Source organism: Mesocricetus auratus, unplaced genomic scaffold (genome assembly GCF_017639785.1).
Source record: "Mesocricetus auratus isolate SY011 unplaced genomic scaffold, BCM_Maur_2.0 Super-Scaffold_100691, whole genome shotgun sequence".
Lineage (NCBI taxonomy): Eukaryota > Metazoa > Chordata > Mammalia > Rodentia > Cricetidae > Mesocricetus > Mesocricetus auratus.
Window position 1 is genome coordinate 848002 of NW_024429267.1, and position 26564 is coordinate 874565.

The 26564-nt window shown below is 43.7% G+C and overlaps 1 protein-coding gene across 2 annotated transcripts in view; it reads left to right on the plus strand.

Moving 5' to 3' along the window:
- Nucleotides 1-26564, plus strand: part of Uaca (uveal autoantigen with coiled-coil domains and ankyrin repeats) — a 91060-nt gene that overhangs the window by 14437 nt on the left and 50059 nt on the right. The window contains exon 2 of one of the 2 annotated variants that reach the window (XM_040739644.1): nucleotides 478-549. The exons of the other annotated variant lie outside the window; for it this stretch is intronic. Within the exon in view, the coding sequence (XP_040595578.1) occupies nucleotides 478-549 (72 nt within the window). The remainder of the gene's footprint in view (nucleotides 1-477; nucleotides 550-26564) is intronic. 2 annotated transcript variants of the gene reach the window in all.

A 26564-nucleotide genomic window follows, 5' to 3' on the forward strand; every position in this document is an offset into this window, starting at 1 on the left:
GTATAGCCAACAGTAGCTCATTTTCTGTTGGTTTAAGTAGGATTTTTACAAAATAAAATTTTCTTTGATATAAATTATCCTATTACTCTGCCCTTTTAAAGATTTACTTTATGAGTATTAACTTGTACCCCACGAGTGCCTGGGAGATAGGGTTGTGGTGAGCTGCCGTATAGGTGCTGGGAATCGAACCCAGGTTCTCTGCAACACCAACGAAGCTCTTTTTTTAAAGATTTATTTATTTATTTATTTATTATGTATACAGTATTCTGCCTGCATGTCTGCAGGCCAGAAGAGGGCACCAGATCTCATTACAGATGGCTGTGAGCCACCATGTGGTTGCTGGGAAGTGAACTCAGGATCTCTGGAAGAACAGTCAGTGCTTTTAACCTCTGAGCCATCTCTCCATTCCCCTCCCCCCAACAAAGCTCCTAACTGCTGAGTCATCTCCTTATAGCTCCTACTTTGCTTTTTTTGTAGGAAATTTTGCTTTGGGTCTCAGTGATGCACTGTTTTAAAACACTGGAATCCAGGACAAAGCACTTTGCCGTGGTGAGCTTCACATGTTTATCTTGTACATGACCGGAAATGTTAGGGTTTGCAAAAGAAAGCATTTTGGAAGTATGTAGAGAGATTTAAGCATTGGCTGCAATCTGTCAGCGGTTTATTTTTTGTCAGTTTTGTCTGAGGCCTTGATTGGCTCAGTTCTGGAAGTAGAAAATGGTGCACATAAGATGCGGGAAGTCAATGCAATATGAAATATATTTATTTACATGCAAGCTGAGGGGACAGAAAGCGTGGCAGGCTTCCAGAGGAGAAGAGAGCTTCCTTTTCTCTTTCATTTCCTTTTATCCTCACCTGTGCTAAATTTCCCTATCTCTGCCCTTACGGGCATGAAGAGTTTTGTGGGCTCACCCCTACAATTTCCCTTTTAGTCTAAATAGAAGATTTAAATTTGATACAAACTCAAACATATACAACATATATACATAGAGGGTGATAAGTAAGTTCCAATATACTTATATCCTAAGCTAAACATATCTATCCCATCTAAATTCTAAACTTATCTGAAAGGGATGCCCAAATCTGAACACCTCCATCCAATCCCAACCCTAAAATAATTGAAAACTAGCATAAACAGGTGTAAATTATCCTGTGATACCAACAGTAGGGAAAGGGGGTGTGGAATTCTCAAATTTACTTCCTGCTGAAATGGGACGATGACAATCTCATGGGGACCTGTGGGAAGAAAATGTTAATGTAACAAGAGTCTTAAGTAGGTTAATTAGTCTCTGTTTGGCAGGAGATATTTGGTTGAAGTTCTTGACTGGAGTTCTAATTTTGATTGAAGCTCTTATCTGAAGCTCTGGTTAGATTGTAGAAGATGCACTGTATTAGTTCCTTGTTCTGGAGTTGTGTCAAGTGATGTAGTCCTAAACTGGTTTCAGGATGGTACTTGTCAGGTGGAGTTGATGATGTGGGGCAGTTCAGATGTATCAAGTCGAATTAGGTGGAGTTGATGAAGTAGGGCCCCATTTTCTTTCCGAAGTGTCTGAAGATTGCTGTCAAGAAAATCCTTGTTCTGGAAAACGCAAACATTAATGTTAGCAAAGAAATTTTCAACTTTTATATGTATGTATATTGGCAACATAAAGGCAACCCTAAAGAAGATAATAAACATGGAGATTAGACTTTCAGAAATGGAACCATATACAGATGACAGTCCCTAATTTTGTTTTCTACTGTCTTATATTAATGGCTCTTTGATATAATACAGAAATTCTGAATTTTATTTTAACAATACGCTTGGGTTTAAAGTAGGAGAGCCAATCCAACTGTAAAGCCAGCTTCGATTAAATGAATTGGGACTAAAGCATATTAAGAAGCAAAGAGAAATGGAAATTATAATAACAAAATAGATCCAGACATTGGTACCACATGTTGTATTATTGTATGTTTGATGGTCCTCTGGGTAGCTATCCTTTCTTCTTCAGGTATCCATACATCCAGTATCTTTTCACTGTTTGGAGCTGAGCTTTCCTGTAAAGACAAAAACAAAACACTTCTCTTTCCTTTTATCCTCACTTGTGCTAAATGTCCCTATCTCCACCCTTATGGGCGTGAAGAGTTTTGTGGGCTCACCCCTACACACATACCCTGAGGTAAGGAGTGAAGTTCACAGCCTAAACCCATAAGGAAAAGGTCTCCAGGATTTCAATTCAAATCATTGTTCATGTTGGTTCCATGAGATGAGAATAGTATAATTTTTGTTTCTCTGCAGAATAGGTTTGAGTGGTTAGCTGAACGAAGCATGCTTGACATGGAACAGTCTTCATAAAGGTGACAAAGGGCACATTTTCCCCTCAGCTAACTTTTAGCACAGAATGGAGCACTGTATTTGGTGAAGGGTTTTATACTTAGGACTGTCTGAGTGTCACATTCCATGGTGTCATTCATAGTTGTCAATGTGCTCTTTCAGCTGGTTAACACTAATGGGCACAATCCAAGCTCATTTTATTATGCATAATGAGTCATTGGAGCGGCTTGTAGATTTGCCAGTGTTCAAGTTATAGTTACTGTGAGAATAGTAATTCCAGCAAAGATTGCTCAATGGGTGAGGCGCTTGCTGCCATGCATGAGGATCTATGTTGTGTCCCTAGCACCCAGGTGAAATATGCTGAACAGTGTGCCTGTAACCGAGGCAGAGATGGCTGGATCCCAGAAGCTCACTGGCCAGTCAGCCTAGCTGAATCAATGAGCTTTAGGTTCAGCAAGGGACCCCATATCAAAAAATAAAGGTGGAGGGCAATGGAGGAGAGACACCCAACATCACCGTAGCCTCCACACGCATGCGCACATGTGCATAGGCACCTAAACACGCACACACACACACACTAACAACCACATACACAGCATACACAGCACACATCCACACACATAAAACATTCAGCAAAAGTCAATTCTTTTTTTTTTGTTTTGTTTTGTTTTTGTTTTCGAGATAGGGTTTCTCTGTATTGTTTTGGAGGCTATCAGTCCAGCCCAGCCTCGAACTCACAGAGATCCGCCTGCCTCTGCCTCCCGAGTGCTGGGATTAAAGGCGTGCGCCACCAATGCCCGGCAAAAGTCAATTCTTATAGCTTTTTGTTTCTTTTAAAGTCTGGGCTCCTTATTGCCTACCCCCACATTCTCCTGTTTCTGAGAACTGTTACTCAGCCCCCTTGTAGACTCCCTCTCTCTGGATCTAGAGCCAGCATAGCCTGGTATTGGTAATTTTTTTCTTTTTCTTTCTTTTTTTTTTTCTCACTGGCAGCTTTGTCTAATGGTGAAACTCCTGACAGCTGTAATGGTATTTATGGTCTACTACTGTATACTGTCTTCATGCAGCATGTATTTACCACCTACTGTATGCCAGGGGTCTGTGGTTGTTTGAATAGGAATGGCTCCCATAGGTTCATATATTTGAACATTTGGTCATTAGGGTGTGGGGCTACTTGACAGGGATTAGGAGGTGTGGCCTTGTTAGAAAAAGTGTGTCATTGGGGGTGGACTTTGGGGTTTCAAATGCTCAAGTCAGGTCCAGTGTCTCTCATCTTGCTGCCTGCCGATCCAGATATAGAGCTCTTGGCTCCTTTTTTTGGCACCATGTGTAATCCCAGTGCTGGGATGCACGCCTGTAACCACAGCATCAGAAATTCTAAATCGTCCTTGGCTACATATCGCATTTGAGGCTACGAGACCCTGGCTTAAAGAAATAAATGAATGAATAAATAAATATATGTATGTATGTTCCTGTTTGTCCCAGCATCCTTTTTAAGTTCAGATCAATCTATTCCTTTCCAGTTTTTAAAACAACCTTATATTCTATTTCTTTAATGCATTTGATAAAGATTTAAAGGGACCTTACAATTTTCTAATGCTGTACTTGGGACTTTTGTGACTTTTGACAGTAGCCTCCAGGGTGTGATCCAAAGGTGACTGGCAGAATTCCAGACTTTCATCCCTAGAGTCCAGGACCTGGAATGGTCTAAAGAAATGTGCTCATGGCTATTGAGTGATGTAGGGCCACACTACTGCAGACACAGTGAAGGTTCCCAGCCATTTTCTTCCCAGTGAGAGGCTCAGGTCTCTTAGCTCCGCTCAGATGAAGGTTTATGGACTGGGTTGACAGACTCAGAGGCTGGTAGTTCCAAGCCTTGAAACTGCAGACTTTCGCTTAAGGACGCCTGGTTCGAGGCTTACTGCTCCACGTTGCCGGCAGCTGGCACTTGCTGAAACCCTCCACGCTGCTACTGTCAACAGCAGCAGTCAGTGCCAGTTAGCATTTCTGCTCTTAGATTTGGATGTTGGGACCCTTAGGGACACCCCCACCCCCCATCCTTCAATGCAGGATCTTTGGCTTTCACTTTGCAGCCTCTTGGAGGCTTCCCGTGGCTGTGGCCTGCAGTCGCTCCTCACCTCTGCCTTTGGCAGTCTTGAAGCTGGGTGCTTGCCTTCTTTTGTATTCTACTGCCCTGTATCATACCTACCATCTTTGCCCAGGCTGACCCCTGTCTCAGCCACTGTCTCTGTGGCTCATCTGAATAATGTTCCTGGCTAGGCCTGCACTATTTTAGAAAGCAATCACAAGAAGCAATGCAGCAATAATTCCACAGAAACCTTTTTTTTTTCCGGGTGGAATGGTGTCATATCTAGGGCTGCATGGGAGGGTGTCTCCCGCTGACTCAAAACAAACAAACAAACAAACAAACAAACAAAGAGTGCAATGTGAAGCACAGCATGGGTGGGCCATGCTAATGGTACCCATCACTGGCCTCGGCTGAGTAAGTCAGGAAATGCTCTCCCTCCTGCATGAGGGAGAATTGCTTCAGGGTTATCTGTGGTTCACCCAGGCTTGCTTTGCCTGGGGTTGCCTTTCCCAGGCTTCTGGGGTGGTCTGGACTGGTTGTGACTTGGGTGCGGTCTCCTGGAGGAGTCACACTTTATTTGCTGTGGTCCTTACTGCAGGAATACTCTCAGTGACATCAGAGTGTCCCTATCAGCCAGGCTGCCTTGAGGGTTGCTTGCTGACATGTGAGGGTAGAAAGGATCTGATGCTATCTAAAAGTCTGGTTGGCTCATGCTGAGGAATTTTGCTTATTCATAGAAAACAACAACAACAACAACAAAACAGGATTAAAATGCCATTGTAGGGAGCTTACAATAAAGACTTAATGAGAGGCCAACACAAAACTAACATTCTCAGCTTTTTCCAGTATCCAATTCTTGTGCCCAACCCCCTGAGTTGAGTCCCTCTGGTCCATTACAACAACTTTAGTGTAGCCTAAAGGGATATTTGCCAGGTGGGTCTCTTCTAACTACATCTGCCCTTTAAAAAGACAATTCAGGGGATGGAGAGATGGCCCAGTGATTAAAAGCACTTGCTGCTCTTCTAAAGGACCTGGCTTTGGTTTCCAGCATCCATGTCAGGGGAATCACAACTGCCTGTAACTCCAGCTCCAGGGGATCCCTCTTTTGGCCAGCTTGGGCACTAGGCACATTTGTACACAGACATACACTGTACATATAAAAATAAAATAAAGGGGGTTGTGGAAATGACTCAGCAGTTAAGAGTGCTTATTGTTCTTGCAGAGAACCCTGGTTTGGTCCCTCTACACACATGGGCGCTCACCCCCCCTCCCCAGTAATTCCAGTTCTAGGAGATCTTGCTCCCCTCATGCCTCAGGCACCTGCACACACATGGTGTACATAAACACACACACACATACACACAAAAATAAGTGAATTTTTTTCCATGTAAAAGGCAGTCTAGTCTTCCTTGCCTCAAAATGGACCAGCAAGTCAGAGAGATGTGAAGGGCAGGAAGGAGCTGAACTGTTCTTATGACTTGATAATGACCAGGGCCACAGGCAGGGAATGTAGGTGGCCTTCAAGTGGTTGAGAGAGTTTTCTGGATCGCAGCTAGTAAAGAGGCAAAGACTTCCATTCTACAGCTGCGGAGACTCTGTTCTGCCAGTGACCAAGTGAGCTCCAATGGATTCTTCTAGACAAAAGTTCCACCTCACTGCGTCTTTCTAGCCTTTGAGAGACCAGACCTGAGGTAGAGAGTGTGGTCAGTCCCACCCAGACATCTGACCTACAGGACTGTGAACATGCATATTCGCAGTGATTTGTTACACAGCATGGAAATTAATATGGGGAGCTCTTATGTGAGTGTATAGAGAGATCTGTAAAGAAATAGAAATCTTTTAAGTGAGAAAACCGAGGTAGAAGAAGGTACGGTTATAACTAAGAGTCAGGAAAATATTTCACATGGTCAAAGACCTGGACAGACCCACAGATGATCAGAGAGGGTGTGGCAGGGTTAGAAAAATGTAAAGATATTCTATTTCTTTGTTGTAATGCGTTTATAATTAAAATAGATTTCTGTTAGTATAATAAATATAATGTTGGGAATTTTATTTGGAGATTTATCACTAAGAAAATACATATTCATATGCATGAAACACTTGCTGGGGGTACATATGAAGACACTATGAATGACTTAATTTTGTTTAATTATCAGTAAGATAATTGGTGTCAAAATCTGTAGGTAATAAAAACCTTGCATTCTAGAACATGGGCCAGTTCATTAGTCTACCAATGAGATATCTTTAAACACATTTTAGCACATTAAATAATGTTATTTTATATATGTGTATGTATGTGCTCCCATGCATGTCAGTCCACGTGACACATGTCAGAAGGCAACTTGCACAAGTTGGGTCTCTTCTTCCACCATGTGGGCCCTGGAGATTGAACTCAGGTCCTCAGGCTTGGCTGCAAGTGCCTTTATCTACTGAGCTGTCCCTCCAGCCCCTGATGAGATGGCTTTACTGTCCAGTGTTGTTGCACAGGCCTGTACCTATTTTAAATAGAGGCCATGTAGGGGTGTAAATGGCAGCTGGCAAGGATCATTTCAGGTTTGCCGTTTCATGGAGTGGTTAAAGGATCTGTAATCTTGTCACTGTAGCTTAAGGTCAGCTCCATTGCTCATGGCGCTTTCCCTGTGTCCAGCAGATGATGTGGAACAGGAGGTTGCTCTGCATTGATTGCATTCTGGCTGCCCATTATGGGTGAGGGTGAGTCAAGAAGAGGAAGGAACTGCACTTAGGACCTATTACAGACACTTTAGGGTGTGGTAGTGTGTACGCCCAAGAAAATTCATTGTCCCACTTAAGCACTAAGGCTGTCTGCAGTTTAGTTTGTTTACATTGGCTCTAACCTGGGAGATATACTTGTACTTGCTTCTGACTGCTTAGAACTGAGGATGCTCCTTAAGAGGACCATGCTTAGGGAAGGAGTGAAATTGTCCTCAGTTTTGCATGAAACTTACTAATTAAAACTAACATTCTGAGGGCAGGAAAGATGACTTAGTGGTTAAGAGCACTTGCTGCTCTTCCAGAGAGCTGGAATTCATTTCCAGTTCCCACGCCAAGTGACTCATACCCCCTTGTTACTCCAGGGGATCCAATACCCTCTTCTGGCCTCTCCAAGCAAAACACACACACACACACACACACACACACACACACACACACACACACACACACACACACAGAGACAGACAGACAGTCAGACAGAGACAGAGAATAAAGCTTAAATAAAGGAGTGTACAATTTGAGTTTGTACAATTATTTCTTAATGATGAGATTTAGGTAAATATTAGTGATAAGAATATTAGCTACCAGAGGGTTTTAAATAAAGAAGTAGTATGATTTGGGTTAGGTTAAGAAAATGTTATATGTTGGGTGGTGGTGGCACATATGTATTTAACCCCAGCAGTCAGGAGGCAGAGACAGGAGGATCTCTATGAGTTTAAGGTCAGCCTGGACTAGAGTGAGTTCCAGGACAGGCTTCCAAAAAAAAAAAAAAAAAGAAAGAAAGAAAAAGAAAATGCTTTACAAGGCTTGAGAGACAGCTCAGCCCTTGTTGCTCTTGCAGAGGACCTGAGTTCCATTGCCAGCACCCACATGTGGCTCACAACTATCCATAACCCGGGTTCCAGCAGACCCTCCATCTGTACCGGGCACACATATGGTGCACATACATGCAGGCAAGAAATAAATACATCTAAACATTTTTGTAAAAAGAAAAAAAATCATTTGACAGTGTGTAGAATTAACCTGTGGAGCCAAGGGAGAAGCAGGAAATCAGTTAACCATTAGTGTAGTCCAGGGGGCAGAAATCAGAAGAGGATATGAGCTATTACCAGGCTTACTGTCATTTGATAATATGTTGATTTTTTTCTAGGCTATTTTTAAAATGTTCATTTGCATATTTCCATATATTTTCACTTGAAGTGATGAAAACAGTTGAAATGGTGATTAAAAATAATATGCATACAAGTTTATTTAAAAACTCATATTTCCCATCATTGGTGTGAAGTCTAAAGGAACAGCAAGCAACTCTCTAATTTAGTGTATTTTATATGCTGATATAAATGCATTATAACACTGCTTCTTGAGTCTTCCAGGATACCTAACTGTGGATCTACTGTTAAGAATGGTAGTAATATAAAAATACACAACTGTCTGGAATTCAGACTTGATCATTATTAAATGTCTTCCTTAAACTTGAAATAAAAAAAGAAGGAAGTCTGGGCACATGGTCGCTCACACCTATAATTATCCAGAGGCATAGGCAGGAAGATCTTATGAGCTGGAGGACAGCCTGGTCTATGTATCGAGTTCCAGGTCATGGCTACATTAGTGAGATCCAGTCTTTTTTTTTTTTTTTTTTTTTTTTTTGGTTTTTACGAGATAGGGTTTCTCTGTATTGTTTCGGAGGCTATCGGTCCAGCCCGGCCTCGAACTCACAGAGATCCGCCTGCCTCTGCCTCCCGAGTGCTGGGATTAAAGGCGTGCGCCACCACCGCCTGGCTGAGACCCAGTCTTTAAAATATATATATATATATATTATAAAACACTGACTAGAAAAAATAATATGGTGGATATAAAAGCTAGCCATACCTCTTGGCAGCATCATAATGTTATTAGTCAATATGTAAGAACCAGTATGCTAAAACTCCTGTTACACAAAGCATCCGGTGCCCTACAATCAGCTGCGATCATGACACTGTCACCATCAGACAAGAGGTTACAAATGTCAGCATTTATGTACTGTAATCATGATATTCATATCAATATAGGTAACTGCAAGTTCATACTAAAATAACAAGGATATTGAACTTTAGGCTTCATAATTTTTCAGGTGCAGAAAATAACAATTTGACAATAGGTTGACTTCCTTGGCATTCTCTGCTCCTCTTTATACACATTATTGTATTCTAATTACATAGTAAAATATAGAATAGTTTGATAGGAGCAAGAAGCTGACCAGGATGTTGAGCCACTTTACTGTATACCAAACTCAGGCTCTTCAATTTTATCTGCAGATTCCCGTTCAGTCTGTTGGTTGCTTTCCATGTCCTAAAGCATGAAAGGGAATGTTTGGTGTGGACTGTTGACTGTGTTCACTGCATGAACGGAATGTTTGGTGTGAACTGTTGACTGTGTTCACTGCATGAACGGAATGTTTTGGTGTGAACTGTTGTGCTGTGTTCACTGCATGAACGGAATGTTTGGTGTGAACTGTTGACTGTGTTCACTGCATGAACGGAATGTTTGGTGTGAACTGTTGACTGTGTTCACTGCATTAACGGAATGTTTGGTGTGAACTGTTGACTGTGTTCACTGCATGAAAGGGAATGTTTGGTGTGAACTGTTGACTGTGTTCACTGCATGAACGGAATGTTTGGTGTGAAATGTTGTGCTGTGTTCACTTGCACATCTCTGAGAAATGTGAGGAAGGGTGTGCTTCCAGCTCCAAGCTGCCTGAGGGGGACAGCAAGCACTTACCCAGCAGCTATCTTCCTGTCCACTAAACTCACTCTTTTTTTATTGTGTTTTGAGACCAGGCTCTCTCTGTCACCCAGGTACTCCTGGACCTCGTCATCTAGCCTAGGCTAGCCTTGCACTAGTGGCAGTTCTGCCTCAGTCTCCCAAGTGATGGTATCACAGGTACGTGCTGCCATGCCTGTGTGGAGCTAAACTTGCAAAGTCTGTAGTTTGGATAGAGACAGGGTGAGGGTGTTCACAGTAAGAGTGGAAGAACACACATGCTCAAGTTGAGCAAGGAGTGTGGTGGGGTGGGGGTGGGGACAGCCCTACAAGGCCTCTTCCAAGCCACCCAGTCTCAGCTCTCTGGCCACCCTATAGCTCCAGACTTAGGGCTCACTGCCATGGTGGCTCCTACCATTAGCTTTCTGCAGGATTGCCTGTGTGGCTCTTTGTTTCTAAGACGCATCCTGTTCTTACATCAACTGAATAGTTACTTATTCCTTCCTAGTTAAGAAGCCAGGACTGAGCATTGCTCACTGAGAAAGTATGGGAAACCCAGAGAGTCTAAGGAGGACAGACCTCTTGTGCCATAACTTATAGCTGGGAACCGGGTGATGCATTATTTTGTGGAGTGTTTATATATTAAAATTGGGGTCCTAACTGTCCTTCCAGTGTGCCAGGCTCTGTGATCTTATTCCTAGTCCAGATGAAAAGGAAACCGAAGCCAGTGAAAGAGAAGGAATTGTAGAAACTACTCAGCGAATCTGTATTTTTAAGGTCTGAATTTTGGAGAGATTTGCTTGTATGATAAAAGAACAGCAGAGAATTTGCTTCTAAGCTATTGAGAAAAATCAGTCCTACTTTTAGTTTTTAGTTTTCTCTGCTTCTCAAACATTTGAAAAAGTTTTAAGTGTTTTATTAGGTGGCACCCAGTAACCGACAGGAGAAGGCCCTTTGCCACTTTAATAAATTCATCTTAGTTTTGTTTAATCAGAGACTCAGTCCTGGCTGTGTTTTGAAGTGCAGCATCTCTCTGAATTTGCTGATACGTTAAACTTCATCTTATTAATATGTAATGAGAATTGAATACCTGACCAGTGGGTGTACTTCTGTCTAGAGTCTCCCAGTGGAGAAGTAAGCTCGGTGGTGAGGTTGAATCAGAACCCTGGCAACAAGTGAGAGTCAAATCTGTAAGGTGGCCATGCCTCAGAAATGAGGTCTCTCCTCTGTCGTCCTTTCTCTGTCTCTACATGACTGGTACCAGAGTCCCTGAAAATTGTCCTGACTATCTCTCTCCTCATGCAGGTGCATTCACTTGTGTCCTTGCTCTTGGTCTTCATTTCTTGGTTAAATGATAATTCAGGAAGTACATAGTCAGGTCAGAGTCCCTCTGTCTGCACGGTGAGCGCTGACTTAGCTCTACCTCAGAGGTCCTTGTTCAGGTTGGAAGGGCAGTGTGAAAGATGATGGATTCTTCCCATGAAGTTGTTGGCCACCTCCTCACACAGCTCTCAACAGCATGTGTTCTCCTGTGACTATTTAAAGGACGTATGTTTCTTATATTTCTGACTCTTCTGCTGTGTCTTCAGGAGCCAGGGAGGTCTCGGTTAGAGGAATCAGTGCTGAGATTGAAGTATCTGTTTTGCCACGGGAGGGGCCTGCACATTTACCACAGGTCAGATGATTCCCTAGGAGTCCAATGTCCTTTAATAGAACAGGGGAAACTTTTTAGATATTCTATACATCACTCTGCATCTTGTGGGGAAAAATAATTTTAAGTCATTAAATTGGCTAAAAATCCATCAGATAAAAATGTTATCCTAGCAACACTTTAATATAAGAAATGTGTGGGAGACACATGGCTTTTTGAAATTGAGGGTTTTAGGCCTCCTTTCACAGACACATCCTTTCCATGTGCATATGACATGAATGCTTGTGTTGGGGTGTATGCGCACGTGCATATGTGTGCATGTGGAAGACCACAGCTGACACTGGTGTCTTTTTACTGAGTCAGGGTCTCTCCATGAACCTGGAAGTTACAAGTTCTAGTCAGCTTGTGCTGGGGGCAGTTCCCTTCTGTCCATGCTGGGATTACAGGTAGAAGCCATGCCTCTTGGAGTTATTACTTGGGTTCTGAGATCTGAACTCTGGTCCTTATGCTTGCATGGCAAGTGCCTTATCCTCTGAGCCATCTCCCTTTCGCAGAAGTCATGGTTGAAACAAGCAGAAGAAAGTTATTTAGGGCCATACTCTACTTACTGTCTGCTTGGGAATGTGTACTATATCGAGAAATTGTTAAACATATAGGAATCACACTTCAAGGCAGGGTGCCTTAGTTTAGTGCAGGCCGCATATCTTCCATGGAGCTCAGAGGTAGAGCATCCAGCTGGGCATTGGTACTAGTCCTGACCCGTGGCAGAGCAGTACATCTGAAGGGAGCACTCCAGCACAGCTATAAACCCCTGTGTGTAGCTGAATGTTTATCATAAGAAGCACACTGTGTGCATCACTCAGAAAGATAATCTAGTGCTGTTAAAGGGTATGTGTTTAGATTCTCTGCTCCTAAAGATTCTTCTCTGCAGACGGAACTTTTTCCCATGAGGGTTTGGGTCAACTGGATTTCAGCCTGAGTATCATTTTATGCCAGCCTTCTTGAACACTGGCTAGCCTGGGAAGGAATACATAGCATAACATTTGGAATATTATAGCATTTATATGAAAGAATCAGATTTAGCAAGACTTCTTTAAGTTCAGTACCTGTGGATTTTAGTTGATTCAGCAATTCAACAAATACTTAAATTTCTAATATAGCTTGACAGGTGCTATGTTCTGGGGCCAAGGGTAGGGAAGATGGGAACACAGTGCAGGCTTCAGCTCTGTGGGGCAAGCCTCTCCCAGAGAGGTGTTTTACACCATGTAACAGAGAGGCCAGCCTTAGTCTGTGAAGCCAGGAAAAAATGTGTTTGAAAGGCTGAGGTGAGGTCTTGGCAATGAGTTAGAGATGCACTGCAGACAAGGGAACTTTCAGGAACTCTGTGGGGGAGCATGATGCTTTTGAAAACCTCGCTGTGAAAGAGAGACTGTGGGGCTGCAGGGATGGCTCAGTGGTTAAGAACACTTGCTGCTCTTGCAGAGGACCTGAGTTTCGTAGCACCCACATGGTGGATTGCAACTGTCTGCAACTCCAGTTCCAGGGCATCTAATGATGCATTTTCTGACCTCTGAAGGTACTGCACGCATGCACACACAGACACACACAGACACACACACACACACACACACACACACACACACACACACACACACACACACACACACACACAGGGTTTGCAGGGTTTGAGGATACCCAGCTTTAAACTCACGTTTCAGAGGTCAAGAGGTCCAACCATAAAGAAGAACTGAGGTCCTGTGAAGGGCTTTGGTCTTGAGAGCACTGAGAGGCCATTACAAGATTGTGAGGCCTGCAAATTTATAGTCAAGAAAGAGGTCCTCCTATTTGGGTGTGGGTTCCAAGCAGGAACCCTTTGTGTTGTCTAGTGATTCCCCTATTCCATCTAGTTTGCCTTTCCCCTGTGTCACGTCGGAGCAGCTGAAGCACAGATATATTCCCTCCACTTCTTCCAACTAACATCTGGTGTTAGCTCCATTGTATAGACCTGGACACTGGTGCCCTGAGGATTCAGTGGTTTGACCAAGTTCAATAACAGTGGTTAAACTGAGAACCTGATCCAGGTACTCACACTGCCAAATTTGTGTTGGAAAATAAGAATATTCACTCAAGAAGTATCTGTTGCACACAGCCTGGCTAAGTTATGCACCTGGATAATTCATCAGATGTCCTTTAGCAACAGTAACTAGTCTTTTCTTGGTTGAGTCATTTTGATTTTCGACTAAAGGTTCCCTTAGTAGCCACCAGAGGGAGCCAGAGAGACTGATATTTTGATAAAAGCTCTGACATCTTCCAAGTAGATAATATTTATCTATTAGCACTTCTGTTGAAGTCATAGTAAGAATAATCACTTAAGTGAAATAGGTCCCATTTGGCATTAAAGGTTTAGTGTGTATCTAGGTATTGAAAACTCTGGAAATATTGGTAACAAAAATTAACATTAATATGATCTTTAAAAAAAGGATTTATTTATTTTTTTATTTTTAAAATTTATTTTTCAGTTTAAATTTAGATAAGAAACAAGGTTGCTTCACAAGTCAGTTCCAGGTCCCTCTCCCTTTCCCTCCCCTCCTCCCGTGCCCTCCCCCCAACCTCCCCCCATTATCCCCTCATTTCCCCAGGGAGGGTGAGGCCCTCCTTGGGGGTGTCCATAGTCTGCCATTTCATACAGGGCAGGGCCTAGACCCTCCCCCAAGAGTTCAGGGTGAGAGTGCACCTCACATTGTTGGATGGGAGTCCAAAGTCCGTGTGTATACTCGGGATAAAAGGATTTATTTTTAATTGTGTATATGTCTCTAAATGTAGGTATGTGCGTGTAGTGCTCACAGAGGCCAGAGGCATCAGGTCCATCTGGAACTGGAATTGTGGGAGTCGTGAGCTGCCTGATGTGGGTGCTGGGAACTGAACTCAGGTCCTCTGTAATAGCTTACACATTCTTTTTTTTTTTTTTTTTCGAGACAGGGTTTCTCTGTATTGTTTTGGAGGCTATCAGTCCAGCCCAGCCTCGAACTCACAGAGATCCGCCTGCCTCTGCCTCCTGAGTGCTGGGATTAAAGGCGTGTGCCACCACCGCCCGGCCAGCTTACACATTCTTAACAGCAGAGACATTTCTCCAGCTCCTTCTATTATGCTTTGCATGGCAATCTTCCTTTTTCCATTTCTTGCCCTTCACCATCTAATTTAGAATATATCTTAGTCTTTGCTTGATTACCCTCCTGTGAGCACACTGCTGTATAACAAAACAACCATTTAGAGAGGGAGTTTGCAGATTTTCAGATGACTTATGGAGTATTTAAAATGCCTTAAGTGCATCACGTGTTATTTTGATTTATCATTCATTTCCTGAAAACTGACTTTGATTTTGAAAAGTTATATGCTAAGTACGTCATTTATGTGCATCTGCAGAACCTAGATCACTGTGTCATAAACTGCAGAAATACTGAGTAGAGAACAAAGATATATTGTTTTAGATTCTTGGCTGTTGCATCTGTAAGAACAATCAGAGTTATTAAAAAAATGTCTGATTGGCCTGGAGAGATGGCTATAGTGGGATCTGATGCCCTCTTCTGGAGTAAAGTCATAATGCAGATAGAACACTCATATATAAAATAAATAAATATATCTTTAAAAATCTGTGATGAATAATATGTTTATTAAACAGAATACAGCATTAGAGCTGAGTTTTAGGTATAAACAGTCTCCTGTGTCTATCTTTGTTACACCTGACAACTGCCGAAAACACAAGTAACTCCTTTATGTGTGTGCCCATGGAGTGCTTGTATGTGTGCCTGTGTATGGGCACATGTGTGTTTGGAAAGGCTAAAGGTTGACTTGGGTGTCTTCCCGATCCCTCTTTATTTGTTTAGGTAAGTAAGGTCTTTTGCCAAAGCTTTACCGTCAGCTAACCTGGCTAACCACCTTGCTCTGGAATCTGTAGTCTAGCCGGGCCACCAACCCACCTGCTTGTGTGGCAACCACTTTATCCCCTGAGCCATCTCGCCAGCCTCCAAGTAGCCACTTTTATGGACTAATTAGTAAATCTTTACCCTTTTTTGACAGCATGACAGGAAAAAGGAACTTCAGGGCTAGCGGGTCAGAGTTTTAACTGGCCCCTGGCAGCTATGCAATGCTGACAGTCTCTGAGCTGCTGTGAGATTCCTTTCATGTATAGAATGAAGACAAAGGAAGTAATAAAATTGTCTTACTTGAAGTTGAGAACTATGCGAGGTGTTGCCTCGGTAAACGCTGATGGCTTTAGTGTCCTTTCCTGTCTCTGTGATAAAATACACTGACTAAAGGAACTTGAGGGTGAAGAGGTTGGTACTTACTCACAGCTCAAGGATACTGCCCTTATGGTGGGAAAGTCAGGAAGGCATCGAAGCTGGAAGTAGCTAGTCGTGTTCCATCCAAGGTCAGCAGAAAAGAGTGATAGATGCTTGCATGCTAGTGCTCAGCCCACTTTTTCCATTCTTACACAGTCTAGGATCCTGCCCAGGGGAATGTTGCCACCCACAGTGGGCAAGTCTTCTCACCTCAATCAGCATTATCCAGATGTTCCCTAGTAGACATGCCCAGAGGTCTATCTCCCAACTTCTGTCTTTGATGATTGACAATAACCATCTAGACCATTTTGGGTTAATTTTGGTGAGGGCCTCACTTGCAGAAACCAATTGAACTGGTTTACCCTTTACAGATCCTGCATTTACCCATTCTCCCCCTTTCCCATTGGCTTCATCTATTTCATTGCTGAAGAAACTAGTAGCTCTAAGTCCTGGAGAGTTCTCACCATATTCTGTCTCATGTAGGCTTTGGCTGCTGTGCAAATGGCTAAGACCCTGTGGTGGGTGTGCTGGAGAGATGACTTAGTGGTTAAGAGCACTGGCTGCTCCCCTAGAGGTCTTGAGTTCAATTCCCAGCAACCATGTAGTAGCCCCTAATCATCTATAATCGGATCTGATGCCTTCTTCTGTCATGCAGGCATACACGCAGTTAGAGCATTCAAATGCATAAATAAATGAATAAATTCTAAAAAAGAGAGAGAGAGACCCTGTGGTTGTTTGAGTAAGAATGGCCCCCATAGTGCTTAAGGAGTGGCCCTATTTGAAAGAATTAGGAGGTTTGGCCTTGTTGAAGGAACTGTGTCACTGGGGATGAACTTAGAGGGATTAAAGGGCCCAAACCAGGCCCAGGGTCTCTCTCTACCTGCTCCCTGTGAATCTGGGTGTAGAACCCTCAACATCTCAAGTTCCATGTCTGAAAGTGTGCTCCCTGATATGATGCCAATGAACTAAGCCTCTGAAACTGTAAGCAAGCTCCAATTAAATGTTTTCTTTTATGAGAGTTTCTGTGGTCATGGCTTCTCTTCACAGCAATGTAACACTGACTAAGGCAGACCCCAGCTGAAGAAGCAGTCCCTGTGCCCACCTGCCATTTGCTGGTTTGAGCAGAACCCTGGGTGGGTGAAACTTGGCATCCCTCCCAAGCTCCTGGTGGCTGTGGAGAAAGCTCCCACTCAGGGCAGGGTTTTGAGGTTAGACATCCACAGAGCGAGTGGTAAGGTTCTTCTAATCAGTGGCAGGGTGTGTAAGCCTCTTCCAGTGATGGGCCAGTAGTGGCCAGGAGTTTCTATTCTCTCTCTGCATCACAGATACTGACATTCTTCCTCTCTGCATTCAAAATGTATCTATTCCTTCCTACAGGAAAGCCCACCAAGGCTTTCAGTCACATGAGTCTTGATGTTTAAGCCTCACTGACATTTTTATATCCTGGCGCTGGAGAGGTGAAGCACTTGATACTCTTTCAGAGGACCAGAGTTCAGTTTCTGCCACCTATGTTGGATGATTTGCAATCACCCCCTAACTCCAAATCCTCAGTATCAGATCCCCTTTTCTGGTGTCATTGGGTATTGCACACACATGCACATATCTACTCATAGACATAGACACACAGATGTACAAATTTAAAATTCTCTACAAAATATCTTGCAGATAGATTTAGATCTTCTGGAGCCACAAAGCAGGGAACTAAAAGACCAGGTATAGTCTGCTCCCAGTCTCTTCCTATGTGTCCTGGGGCAGGAGGAGTGTCCACTGTTAAGTGTCCTGTTAAGAAAGGGGAGATGGAAGCTGGGCAGTGGTGGTGGTGCACACCTTTAATGCTAGCACTCAGGAGGCAGAGGCAAGTGGATCTCTGAGTTCAAGGCTAGCCTGGTCTCTACAGAGTGACTTCCAGGACAGCCAGGTCTACATAGAGGAACAAAACCAAAACCAAACCAAAAAACAAAAACTAAAACCCCCCCCAAAAAAACCCCAAAAAACAAAACATAAAAAGGTGGGGAGAGGGCTGGAGAGGTGGTAGCTCAGAGGTTAAGAGCAATGGCAGCTCTTCCAGAGGTTCTGAGTTCAATTCCCAGCAGTCACCAGGTGGCTCACAACCATCTGGCTTCATCTTCTGGCATGCAGGCAGAATACCATATACATAATAAATAAATCTTTTAAAAACCTGTATACTTTAAAAAGGTGGGGGGAGATGGGCAGCACTTGGCAGCCCTGGTCCCTGCAGTTCTGAAAGTCATGCTGGGCACAGGTATCAGTGCTCTTTTCCCTGCCCTGGCAATGCCTCTTGGTCATTCCTAGTATAGCTCTGTGAAGTGTTTCATTTAGGGTTGACATCCTTGTCCACACCAGAGGACTGGGTGATATATCCTTCCTGGCTGGGCAATGAAGTAAGTATTTGGATAGCTTTCTCGAGCTGCCTCCTCCTGGGGAAGTCAGAGACCCCCAGAAGAGTAGCATCCCTTCTTTGGTGGCTACTTGTGTTTTCTTTATTTGATGGCATCCATATCTGTATGCAGGAGCTACCTCTTCCAGTATTGAAATGAACATTTTCTTTCTTTTTTTAAAAAAACCTTTTTTTAGATTTATTTATTTTTATTTTATGTGTATTGGTGTTTTGCCTGCATATCTGTCTGTGCGAGGATGTCAGATCCCCTGAAACTGGAGTTATAGACAGTTGTGAGCTGCCACGTGAGTGTTGGGAATTGAACCTGGGTCCTCTGGAAGAGTAACCCCCATTTTTCTTTTTTTAAATCTATCTTTTTAAATATTTGCTTTTATTATATTTACTGATGTGTGTGTGTGTGTGTGTGTGTGTGTGTGTGTGTGTGTGTGTGTGTGTGTGTGTTCTCTCCTGCTGTGTGGTTCCCAGAAATTGAACTCAGGTAGTCTTCACCTGCTGAGCCATCTCAAAGGCTCTGGTATATCAAACACAGTCTTAGTTTCTTTCCATTTACACAAGTCCTTTTCTAAGCCATTTTGTTCCACTGAAAAGGGTATATTGGAGCACTATCAATTCAGAAATCTTATTGTGATCTGTGGGTCTGTTTGGTCTCAGTCTTGTGTCTGTGTTGCCTGGCTTTCCTGGGGAGATAGGCAATAGATCCTCATGAAGAGCTTGCACATGGAATGATATGATCCAAGCTTATAATCTAAATGCTGAAGACAATGCATTGAGTACCTAAAACAGGGACACAAACTGATTAATCATCTACTGCCTATTTGATATATAACCTGTGAGTGGAGCACAGGGAGTAACACACTGTGTTGGTGATAAAACACCATGACCAGGGCAGCTTATATGAGAAAACGTTTCTTTGGGCTTATGGTTCCAGCGGGATAAGAGTCCATTGTGGCAGAACAGAGGCATGGTAACAGCAGCAGGCCTGGGGCAGGAGCGGAAGCCGAGAGCTCACATGGTAAACTGCAAGCACAAGCAGAAAGGGGGCTGGAGATGGCCCAAGGCTTTTAATCTCAAAGCCCACCTCCTCTGTGGTACTCCTCCAGCAAGGCTCTTCCGCCCAGACCTCGCAAGCAGTGCAATGACTGGGGACCAAGTGTTCAAATATCCTAGACTCGGGGGGGGGGTGGCATTCAAATGGCTGCACATCTGTCTGTGGCTCTTTTCATTCTATAATGGCAGAGTAGAGAAGCTGCAGCAGAGAATGTGTTGTCTGTCAATCATAGAACATTACCCAGCCTTTCACCAAGCAAGTTTGCCTGTCTGTGAAGGACTGACCAGAGTCGGTGAGAATTACCTGTGTTGTGTACCCTTGGGGAAAGAGGGAGGAGTACTTTTTCTACAGTTTTATAAGTGTACTACATTATTACAAATAACTGATGAAATGTATGTTTTCCTCTTTTAAGATAGTGAAAAGGGTTGGGTGTGGGACTGGAGAGCTAGCTTAGTGGGTAGGAGCAAGCACTGCTGTACCAGAGGACCTGAGTCTGGTGCCCAGCACCTATGTCGTAGTGCTCAGAATTGCCTGGAACCAGGAAACCCAATGCCCGCTTCTGGCTGTTTTATTTGCTGCTAAGTCTGTAGGTCATTGTTTAGTCTGGACCCTGTTACCTGGTTGTTGTCTGAGTAACCCTCGTGGCTATAGTAGTTGAGCAGGACCACTAGGACTAGCTAACCTAACATGTTGGCACTGATATTTCTGACACTTGGAAATGCTTGCTTGGCTGGGTAGATGCTGCATGGCTGGGTGGCCACATAGTTGTTGGCCGAATGGCTGGGTGGCCACTTTTCTGTGTGGCAGTATGGCTGAGCTTCTTTTCTTTCATGGTCTCTCATCCTCAAGGGGCCATGCTTGTCCAGTGAGCCTGTGGTAGTCTAAGATGGCAACAGTGGCAGCCACAGGTGTCTTGACTTCAGAGTCGCACAGGTTACTTCTGCTGCATTCTGTTGGTCAGGTAAAACAAGTTCCCAGTCCAGCGCATACTCTGTGGATGAGGAAGTGTATGCCAGACCGTGAAGGGAGGAGTGGGGAAGTCACTCTTCAAATGGATTAGCTTACCCAAGTGGGAGCAACAATTGTGTGTCACAATCCACCACTGTAAATATTTCAGTTACTAGGGGACAAAAAACAGCAGAACCCAAACTGAGGGCTTGTTTCAAAATTTAGCATGTGCACTTAGAAGGGTTTCTCAGACAATTTTGGAGAGCTGTTGCAGACACTATACTTTTAAGATGGGCATAAACATGACAGCAGGCCATGAACTTTAATTTTCTTAAGTATTTTTGTGAATGTGTTCATGTGCACACATGTGTGGAGGTGTGTGTGTGTGTGTTCATGCCTGTCCATGTGCATGTGGAAACCAGAGGTGGACATCAAGGTGCTGTCTTCAGTTACTTCTCTACCTTATTTTGTTTTAGGGTTTTGAAATGGTGTCTTTCTGAATCTGTTGTTTGCCAATTACTTAGGCCTGCTGGCCAGCAAGCCCAAAGATGCCCCGCCTCTGCCTCCCCAGCCTGGGGATTGCAGGCTCAGCACCCAGCCTTTATTTTTAATGTAGGTAGTAAGGATCTGAACTCAGATCCTCATGCTTGCACAGCATACACTTTACTGACAAAGCTGCCCTTCTAACCCCATAGCATACATGTAAATTTGTGAGGCATATGCTGAGACTCACTGGGATGAATCCACTACTTTAAACATTTATGTAGAAATATTAATTGACTGGATGTATGAGGGGAAAAAAAAACACCTTCTTACAACATCTCGTTTCCTGTGACACTTTTAATATTTCTCATTTTAAATAAAAAATATTGGACATAATTATAAGGCTTGCTTTCAGCTTCATTCTTCTTATTTTTAAGAATTTATTTTTAATTATGGTTGTGTGTGTGTTTCTGAAAGTGGGTATATGCATATGAGTGCAATGCCTATGGAGTCCAGAAGAGGGCATCAGATCCTTTGTAGCTGAAGTTTCAAGTGATTGATAGCTGGTTGTCTTGGGAGCTGGCAACTGAACGTGGGTCCTCTGTAAGAGCAGGGCAGAATCTTAACTGCTGATCCATCTCTCCAGATCCTCTACTTGATTACTGAACCATCTTTTGAGTTCCTGGGACTGTATTTGTATTTCATTGATGTTTCTTTGCAAACTGTACCAAATGAGACATGGAAATAGCTTTTTTGTTTTCACTGTGATCCAGCTTGAGTCTCTTTAGCTAGTATGTATGTTTTGCTTTTTATTTGGTGTTTCCTAAAACTGGCCAGTATTTGACACTGGCAAAACATTTGTTAAAATGACCCATTTATCTTTGTTGTCTGGTGTGTATTGGGGCAGAAGGTTTTAAAAGTCCCTCCTTGGTTTTTACCTCTATATTAAAAAAAATTACTCACGCCGGGCGGTGGTGGCGCACGCCTTTAATCCCAGCACTCGGGAGGCAGAGGCAGGCGGATCTCTGTAAGTTCGAGGCCAGCCTGGTCTACAGAGTGAGTCCCAGGACAGCCTCCAAAGCCACAGAGAAACCCTGTCTCGAAAAACCAAAAAAAAAAAAAAAAAAATTACTCATAGTATTTAGGCATTTTAAAAACTCCAGTTTGAATACATTTTCTAAAAATATTCAGTTTACTTTTTTCAGTCAGCAATTGCTAAATATTTTAAAGGAGACTGAATGAAATCCGACCAGCCCAAGAGCTGTGTTCTGTTTACCAGTTATTTCTGTTTAAGATGCTTGAGGGTATTTGCATGGTGATTTGGTGCATTTGCTTTTGGAGAGGTGAAATAAGTAAAGAAACAAACAAAAAGGTGCTTATTTGAATTGCAGAGGTGCTGGCTGGCTAATGTTATGTCAGGTTCACACAAGCTGGGGTCATCAGAAAAGAGGGAGTATCAACTGAGAAAATGCCTCCAGAAGGCCCAGCTGTAGGCAAGCCTGTGGGCCGTTTTCTTGGTTGGTGATTGATGGAGGAGGGCTCAGCCCATAGTGGCACCACTTCTGGGATGGTGGTCCTTAACAAGAGCAAGCCATGACAGCAAGCCAGTAAGCAGCACCCCTCCATGTTTCAGCTCCTTTCTCTAGGGTCCTGCCCTGTTTGAGTCCTTGTCCCGACTTCCTTCATTGAAGAGCAGTGATGTGGAAGCTTAAGCCACATTTTATCCCCAAGTTGTTTGGGTCATGGTGTTTCATCACATCATCAGTAACCCTACCTAAAACAGGCACCTTCTAGTCTTGATTGGTCTCCCCTCCCATCTCTTTGTTGGGAACCAAGGGCCTCACACCCCCCCAATTAAGTGCTCTACACTAAGCTAGTCTCCCGCCCTCTTCCTACTTTTTGTTTTGGAGTACAGTCTAAGTTGCCCTGGGAAGCCTTAAATTCACTCTGAAGCCTATCCTGGCCTTGAACTTGTGATCCTTCTGGCTCAGCCTCCAATGAGCTATGATTACAGGCCTGTGCACCAGTCTGGCTGCTCTATATTTTTAATGAACTTTTTTGAAGGCCCAGACAGTGCTAATAAAGGAGTACATGCCTGCCTTAGGTAGGGCTGGACTGTCTGGTATGTAAGCAGCAGCCTAGGATAGAATTGAGCTGGGAGGCCAGGAACTCTTGGCAGAGCATTGCCTTTTCTTGATTCTAGTTCTTGACAAAAGTTTTCTCCCAGATTTCATGGCCGCTTGAGATCCCGAAATCAAGCTTGTTATTTAAATCATTTTTGTCTTTGACATTTTCTCTGTAATTCTATGTACATGTGCAAACGTGAGTAGGTGCAAATGTATATGTATGAGCACGTATGCATTAACATTTATGCTCCTGTGTGTGGAGGACAAAGGTTGATCTAATGCCTTCCACAGTGCCCTCTGTGCAGGCTAGTTTTATGCCAACTTATCAGAGAAGAGGGAACCGCCATTGAGAAAATGTTGGGCTGATAGGCAAATCTGTGGGCTGTTGTCTTGATTGATTATTGATGTGGAAGGGCCCATCCCACAGTGGGTGGTTCCATCCCTGGGCAGGTGGTCCTAGGTGCTATTAGACACTAGCAGGCTGAGCAGGCCACAAGGAGCAAGCCAGTAAGCAGCACCCCTCTGTGGCCTCTGCATCAGCTCCTCCCGTTTGAGTTCCTGTACTGATTTTCCTCAGTGATGGACTATGATGTGAAACTCTAAGTTAAAATAAACGGTTTCTCCCCAAGTTTCTTTTGGTCATAGTGTTTTATCACAGCAATAGAAATCTCAAGTAAGATGCTGTCTACACAGCCTTCGAGGCAGGGTCTCTCACTCAAGCTGGAGCTCATTGATTTGGCTCACTGGCCTGTGCTGGGACCTGGGATGACAGGTGTGCTGCCCTCCCTGGTGTGTTCCCCGGGGGTTGGGGCCTGAAGGAAGAGCCCTTTGGCCACTGAGCCATCTCCCAGCCTCTCCTGACAGTAGTAGGCGAAGGAAGTTAGTAAAGTGGGGTAAAATCTAGTGTCTTCTTCAGAAAGAAGATAGAATATACTCTCCCTTCCCTCTGTTGTTCCAGTGAGACCTGATGGCAAGCTTTCTGGGCATACAGTGGTGGGAGAGGTAGGCGAGCAGGGACTCGGAAGTAATCATGGAGAAGAGTCGGGCTAAGGCACAGAGGCTGGCTGCTTTCTTAGCTTATTCTTTTCTCTTCCTCTTCGGTTATGTCAGCTCCACTTTGCTGTTATATAAGAGGGGGACTAAATGGCCTCTCTACTAAATGGAACCCAGGAAATCTTTCTCACCACTGCCAGCCCAGTGAGCTGCCAAGCAGGTCTGATGTGCAGCCTAAGCTGTGAGGAATGCCCACGCCTGTGAGCTTTGCTCTCTGGCTGCTTGTTTCTAAGCAGGGGTGGAACCTGCCTTGGGTTTTATTAATGAGGTGTACTGGTAATAACAGGATACTGTAGAAGCCGGTTGTGCTGTGTTTCAATCAGACACCCGGTGTTTACCTAAACTCACACATTATTTAGCGTGCTCATGTAGTTTTCCACTGGAGAAACCTTTATTTAGTTGTTTATATAGTTTTTCCCTCCTCAGAAAGGCTTTTATCTTGAGATTGTGAGCTGCTGGTTTTAATTAAAAATATTGATTTATTTATAGACAGGGTCTTACTATGTAGCTCTGGGGGCCCAGAACTTGGAAATATGCCTGCTTCTGCCTCCTACGTGCTAGGAATTAAAGGCATGTTTGGCCCTGCCACCACGTTTGTTTGCATGGAGGGGGACCAGAGCATGTGGAGGGCAGAGGGAGGACGACTTGTGGAACAACTTCTCCTCTTCCACCATTGGACCCTGGGGAGCAAACTCAAGTTGTTGGGCTTGGCAGCCTCTTTACCTGTTGGACCATCTTGCTGGCCCAAATTGCTATTTTTTTTAAGTGTAGTTGAAAATTTTGTTTGTATTTTTAGGTTTGAAGTAGATGAGGTAGACTATGATATCTGGTGGTTTCTAGTAATTACTTGGCCTTATAAACATTGCAAGCAGTTATTCAATATAAAATCTTGGAAGTGTAAAAACTTTGGTGTGATTATGTGTGTGTAGTGTAGGTGCATATATGTAATCTATGGTGTGTGCAAACTCATGTGTTTGTGCATGTATGTGTGTGGTGTCTGTGCATGTATTTTATGTGATGGTGTGTGCATGTGTGTGTGGTGTGTGTGCATGTATGTGTGGTGTGTGTGCATGTGTGTGTGGTGTGTGCGCTGAACCTGGAGCTAGGCTAGCAATAGCAAGTCTCACCTGTGCTTCTGTCTGTCTCCACCCCCACAGTATTAAGGATATAAGCACGTGGGTCATACCTATTTTATGTGGTGCTGGGGATTCAAAGCCATGTCCTCATGCCCTCAATATTCCCCCTCCTCAGCCAGAGGATGAAACTTGTTTAAAGATTATTTTAACATGTCCACAGAGTCTCCTGCAGGCAGGCAGTCACCCCAGTCTCTGAGGAAGTTCCTTTGGAAATGTGTTTATGCTAAAACTAGGAATCCATGTTTTTGGTCTGGGGGCATCTGCCTTGCCCTCCAGCATGGATCTCCCCTGTAATACCACCAGATTTCTTTGGACTATACCAGGCTCCTTCCGGAAGTGGTTCTCTGTCTAGGATGGAAACCCCCATTGGCTGGTCCCCATCACTCACAGCTCCCTCTCTGCTCTTCTGAAGGCCTCACAGCTGCCTTTCCTGATTGCTGGGCTTGACCCTACCCAGCTCATCCACCTCATCTTCCCCATGCTTACTTGACAGTGCCCTGATTCATCCTTTGTCCTTCTTCATTAGAGCATCTCATTCTAATTGGAGGGAGATTTGGGCTTAGCATTCCCAGGGCCTTTCCTTTGAACAGTACATATTTCAGACAGTGCTTATTACTTATACAAATGCCAATGGTTTGGCTGTAAAAGACATCACACCTGAGATGATGATGATGAAGAAGAAAAAGAAGAAGGAGAAGGAGAAAGAGAAGGAGAAGAAGAAGAAGAAGAAGAAGAAGAAGAAGAAGAAGAAGAAGAAGAAGAAGAAGAAGAAGAAGAAGAAGAAGAAGAAGAAGAAGAAGAAGAAGATTTTGAGACAGGTTCTCACTATGTTGCTTGGCTAGCCTGCAACCCACTATGTAGACCAGTTTGGTCTCAAACACACAAACAGCTGTCTGCCCTTGCCCCCTGAGTGCTGGGATTATCAAAGGCATGTGTCTACACAAAGCTTAAAGTTATAAGAGGTGTTTGTATTTCTACATCAGGAATTTTTTTCCCATTTGTTCAGAGAAGTGGAAATGGCTTAGCTAGTAGAAAGAATACCGACCAAGAAATCCTAAAGGCTTCTAAGTGTTTGTAGCCTTAGAGCAGATGGGATCCTCTGGGGAGAACAGAGGGCCTGAAGGATGGTTGATAGTCTCCATAGAACTGGAAAGGACAGGACTGGGAGAGCTTCCTGGAGGGTATACCCCAGGAGATGAGCCTGCACTTCCTCTTTGTTCTGATTATTTGTCTGTACCCCTGGCACTTCTATAGTAAATGAGTTGGTGTGTTCAAAGGGTGAGCACTTTGTGGGTTGCTCTGGCAGACTGACCAAGTAGAGGAAGGGATTGTAAGAACACAGTTGGTAGCTAGCCTGTCAGGAACACAGCCCACAGCCTGAGTTGGCAGTTGGCATCTGTCTTAGTCTGTTTTTCTGTGGCTGTAGCAGAATACCTGAGACATGGTGGTTTATGGAACGTAAGAAGTTCCTTTTGACTCGGTTCT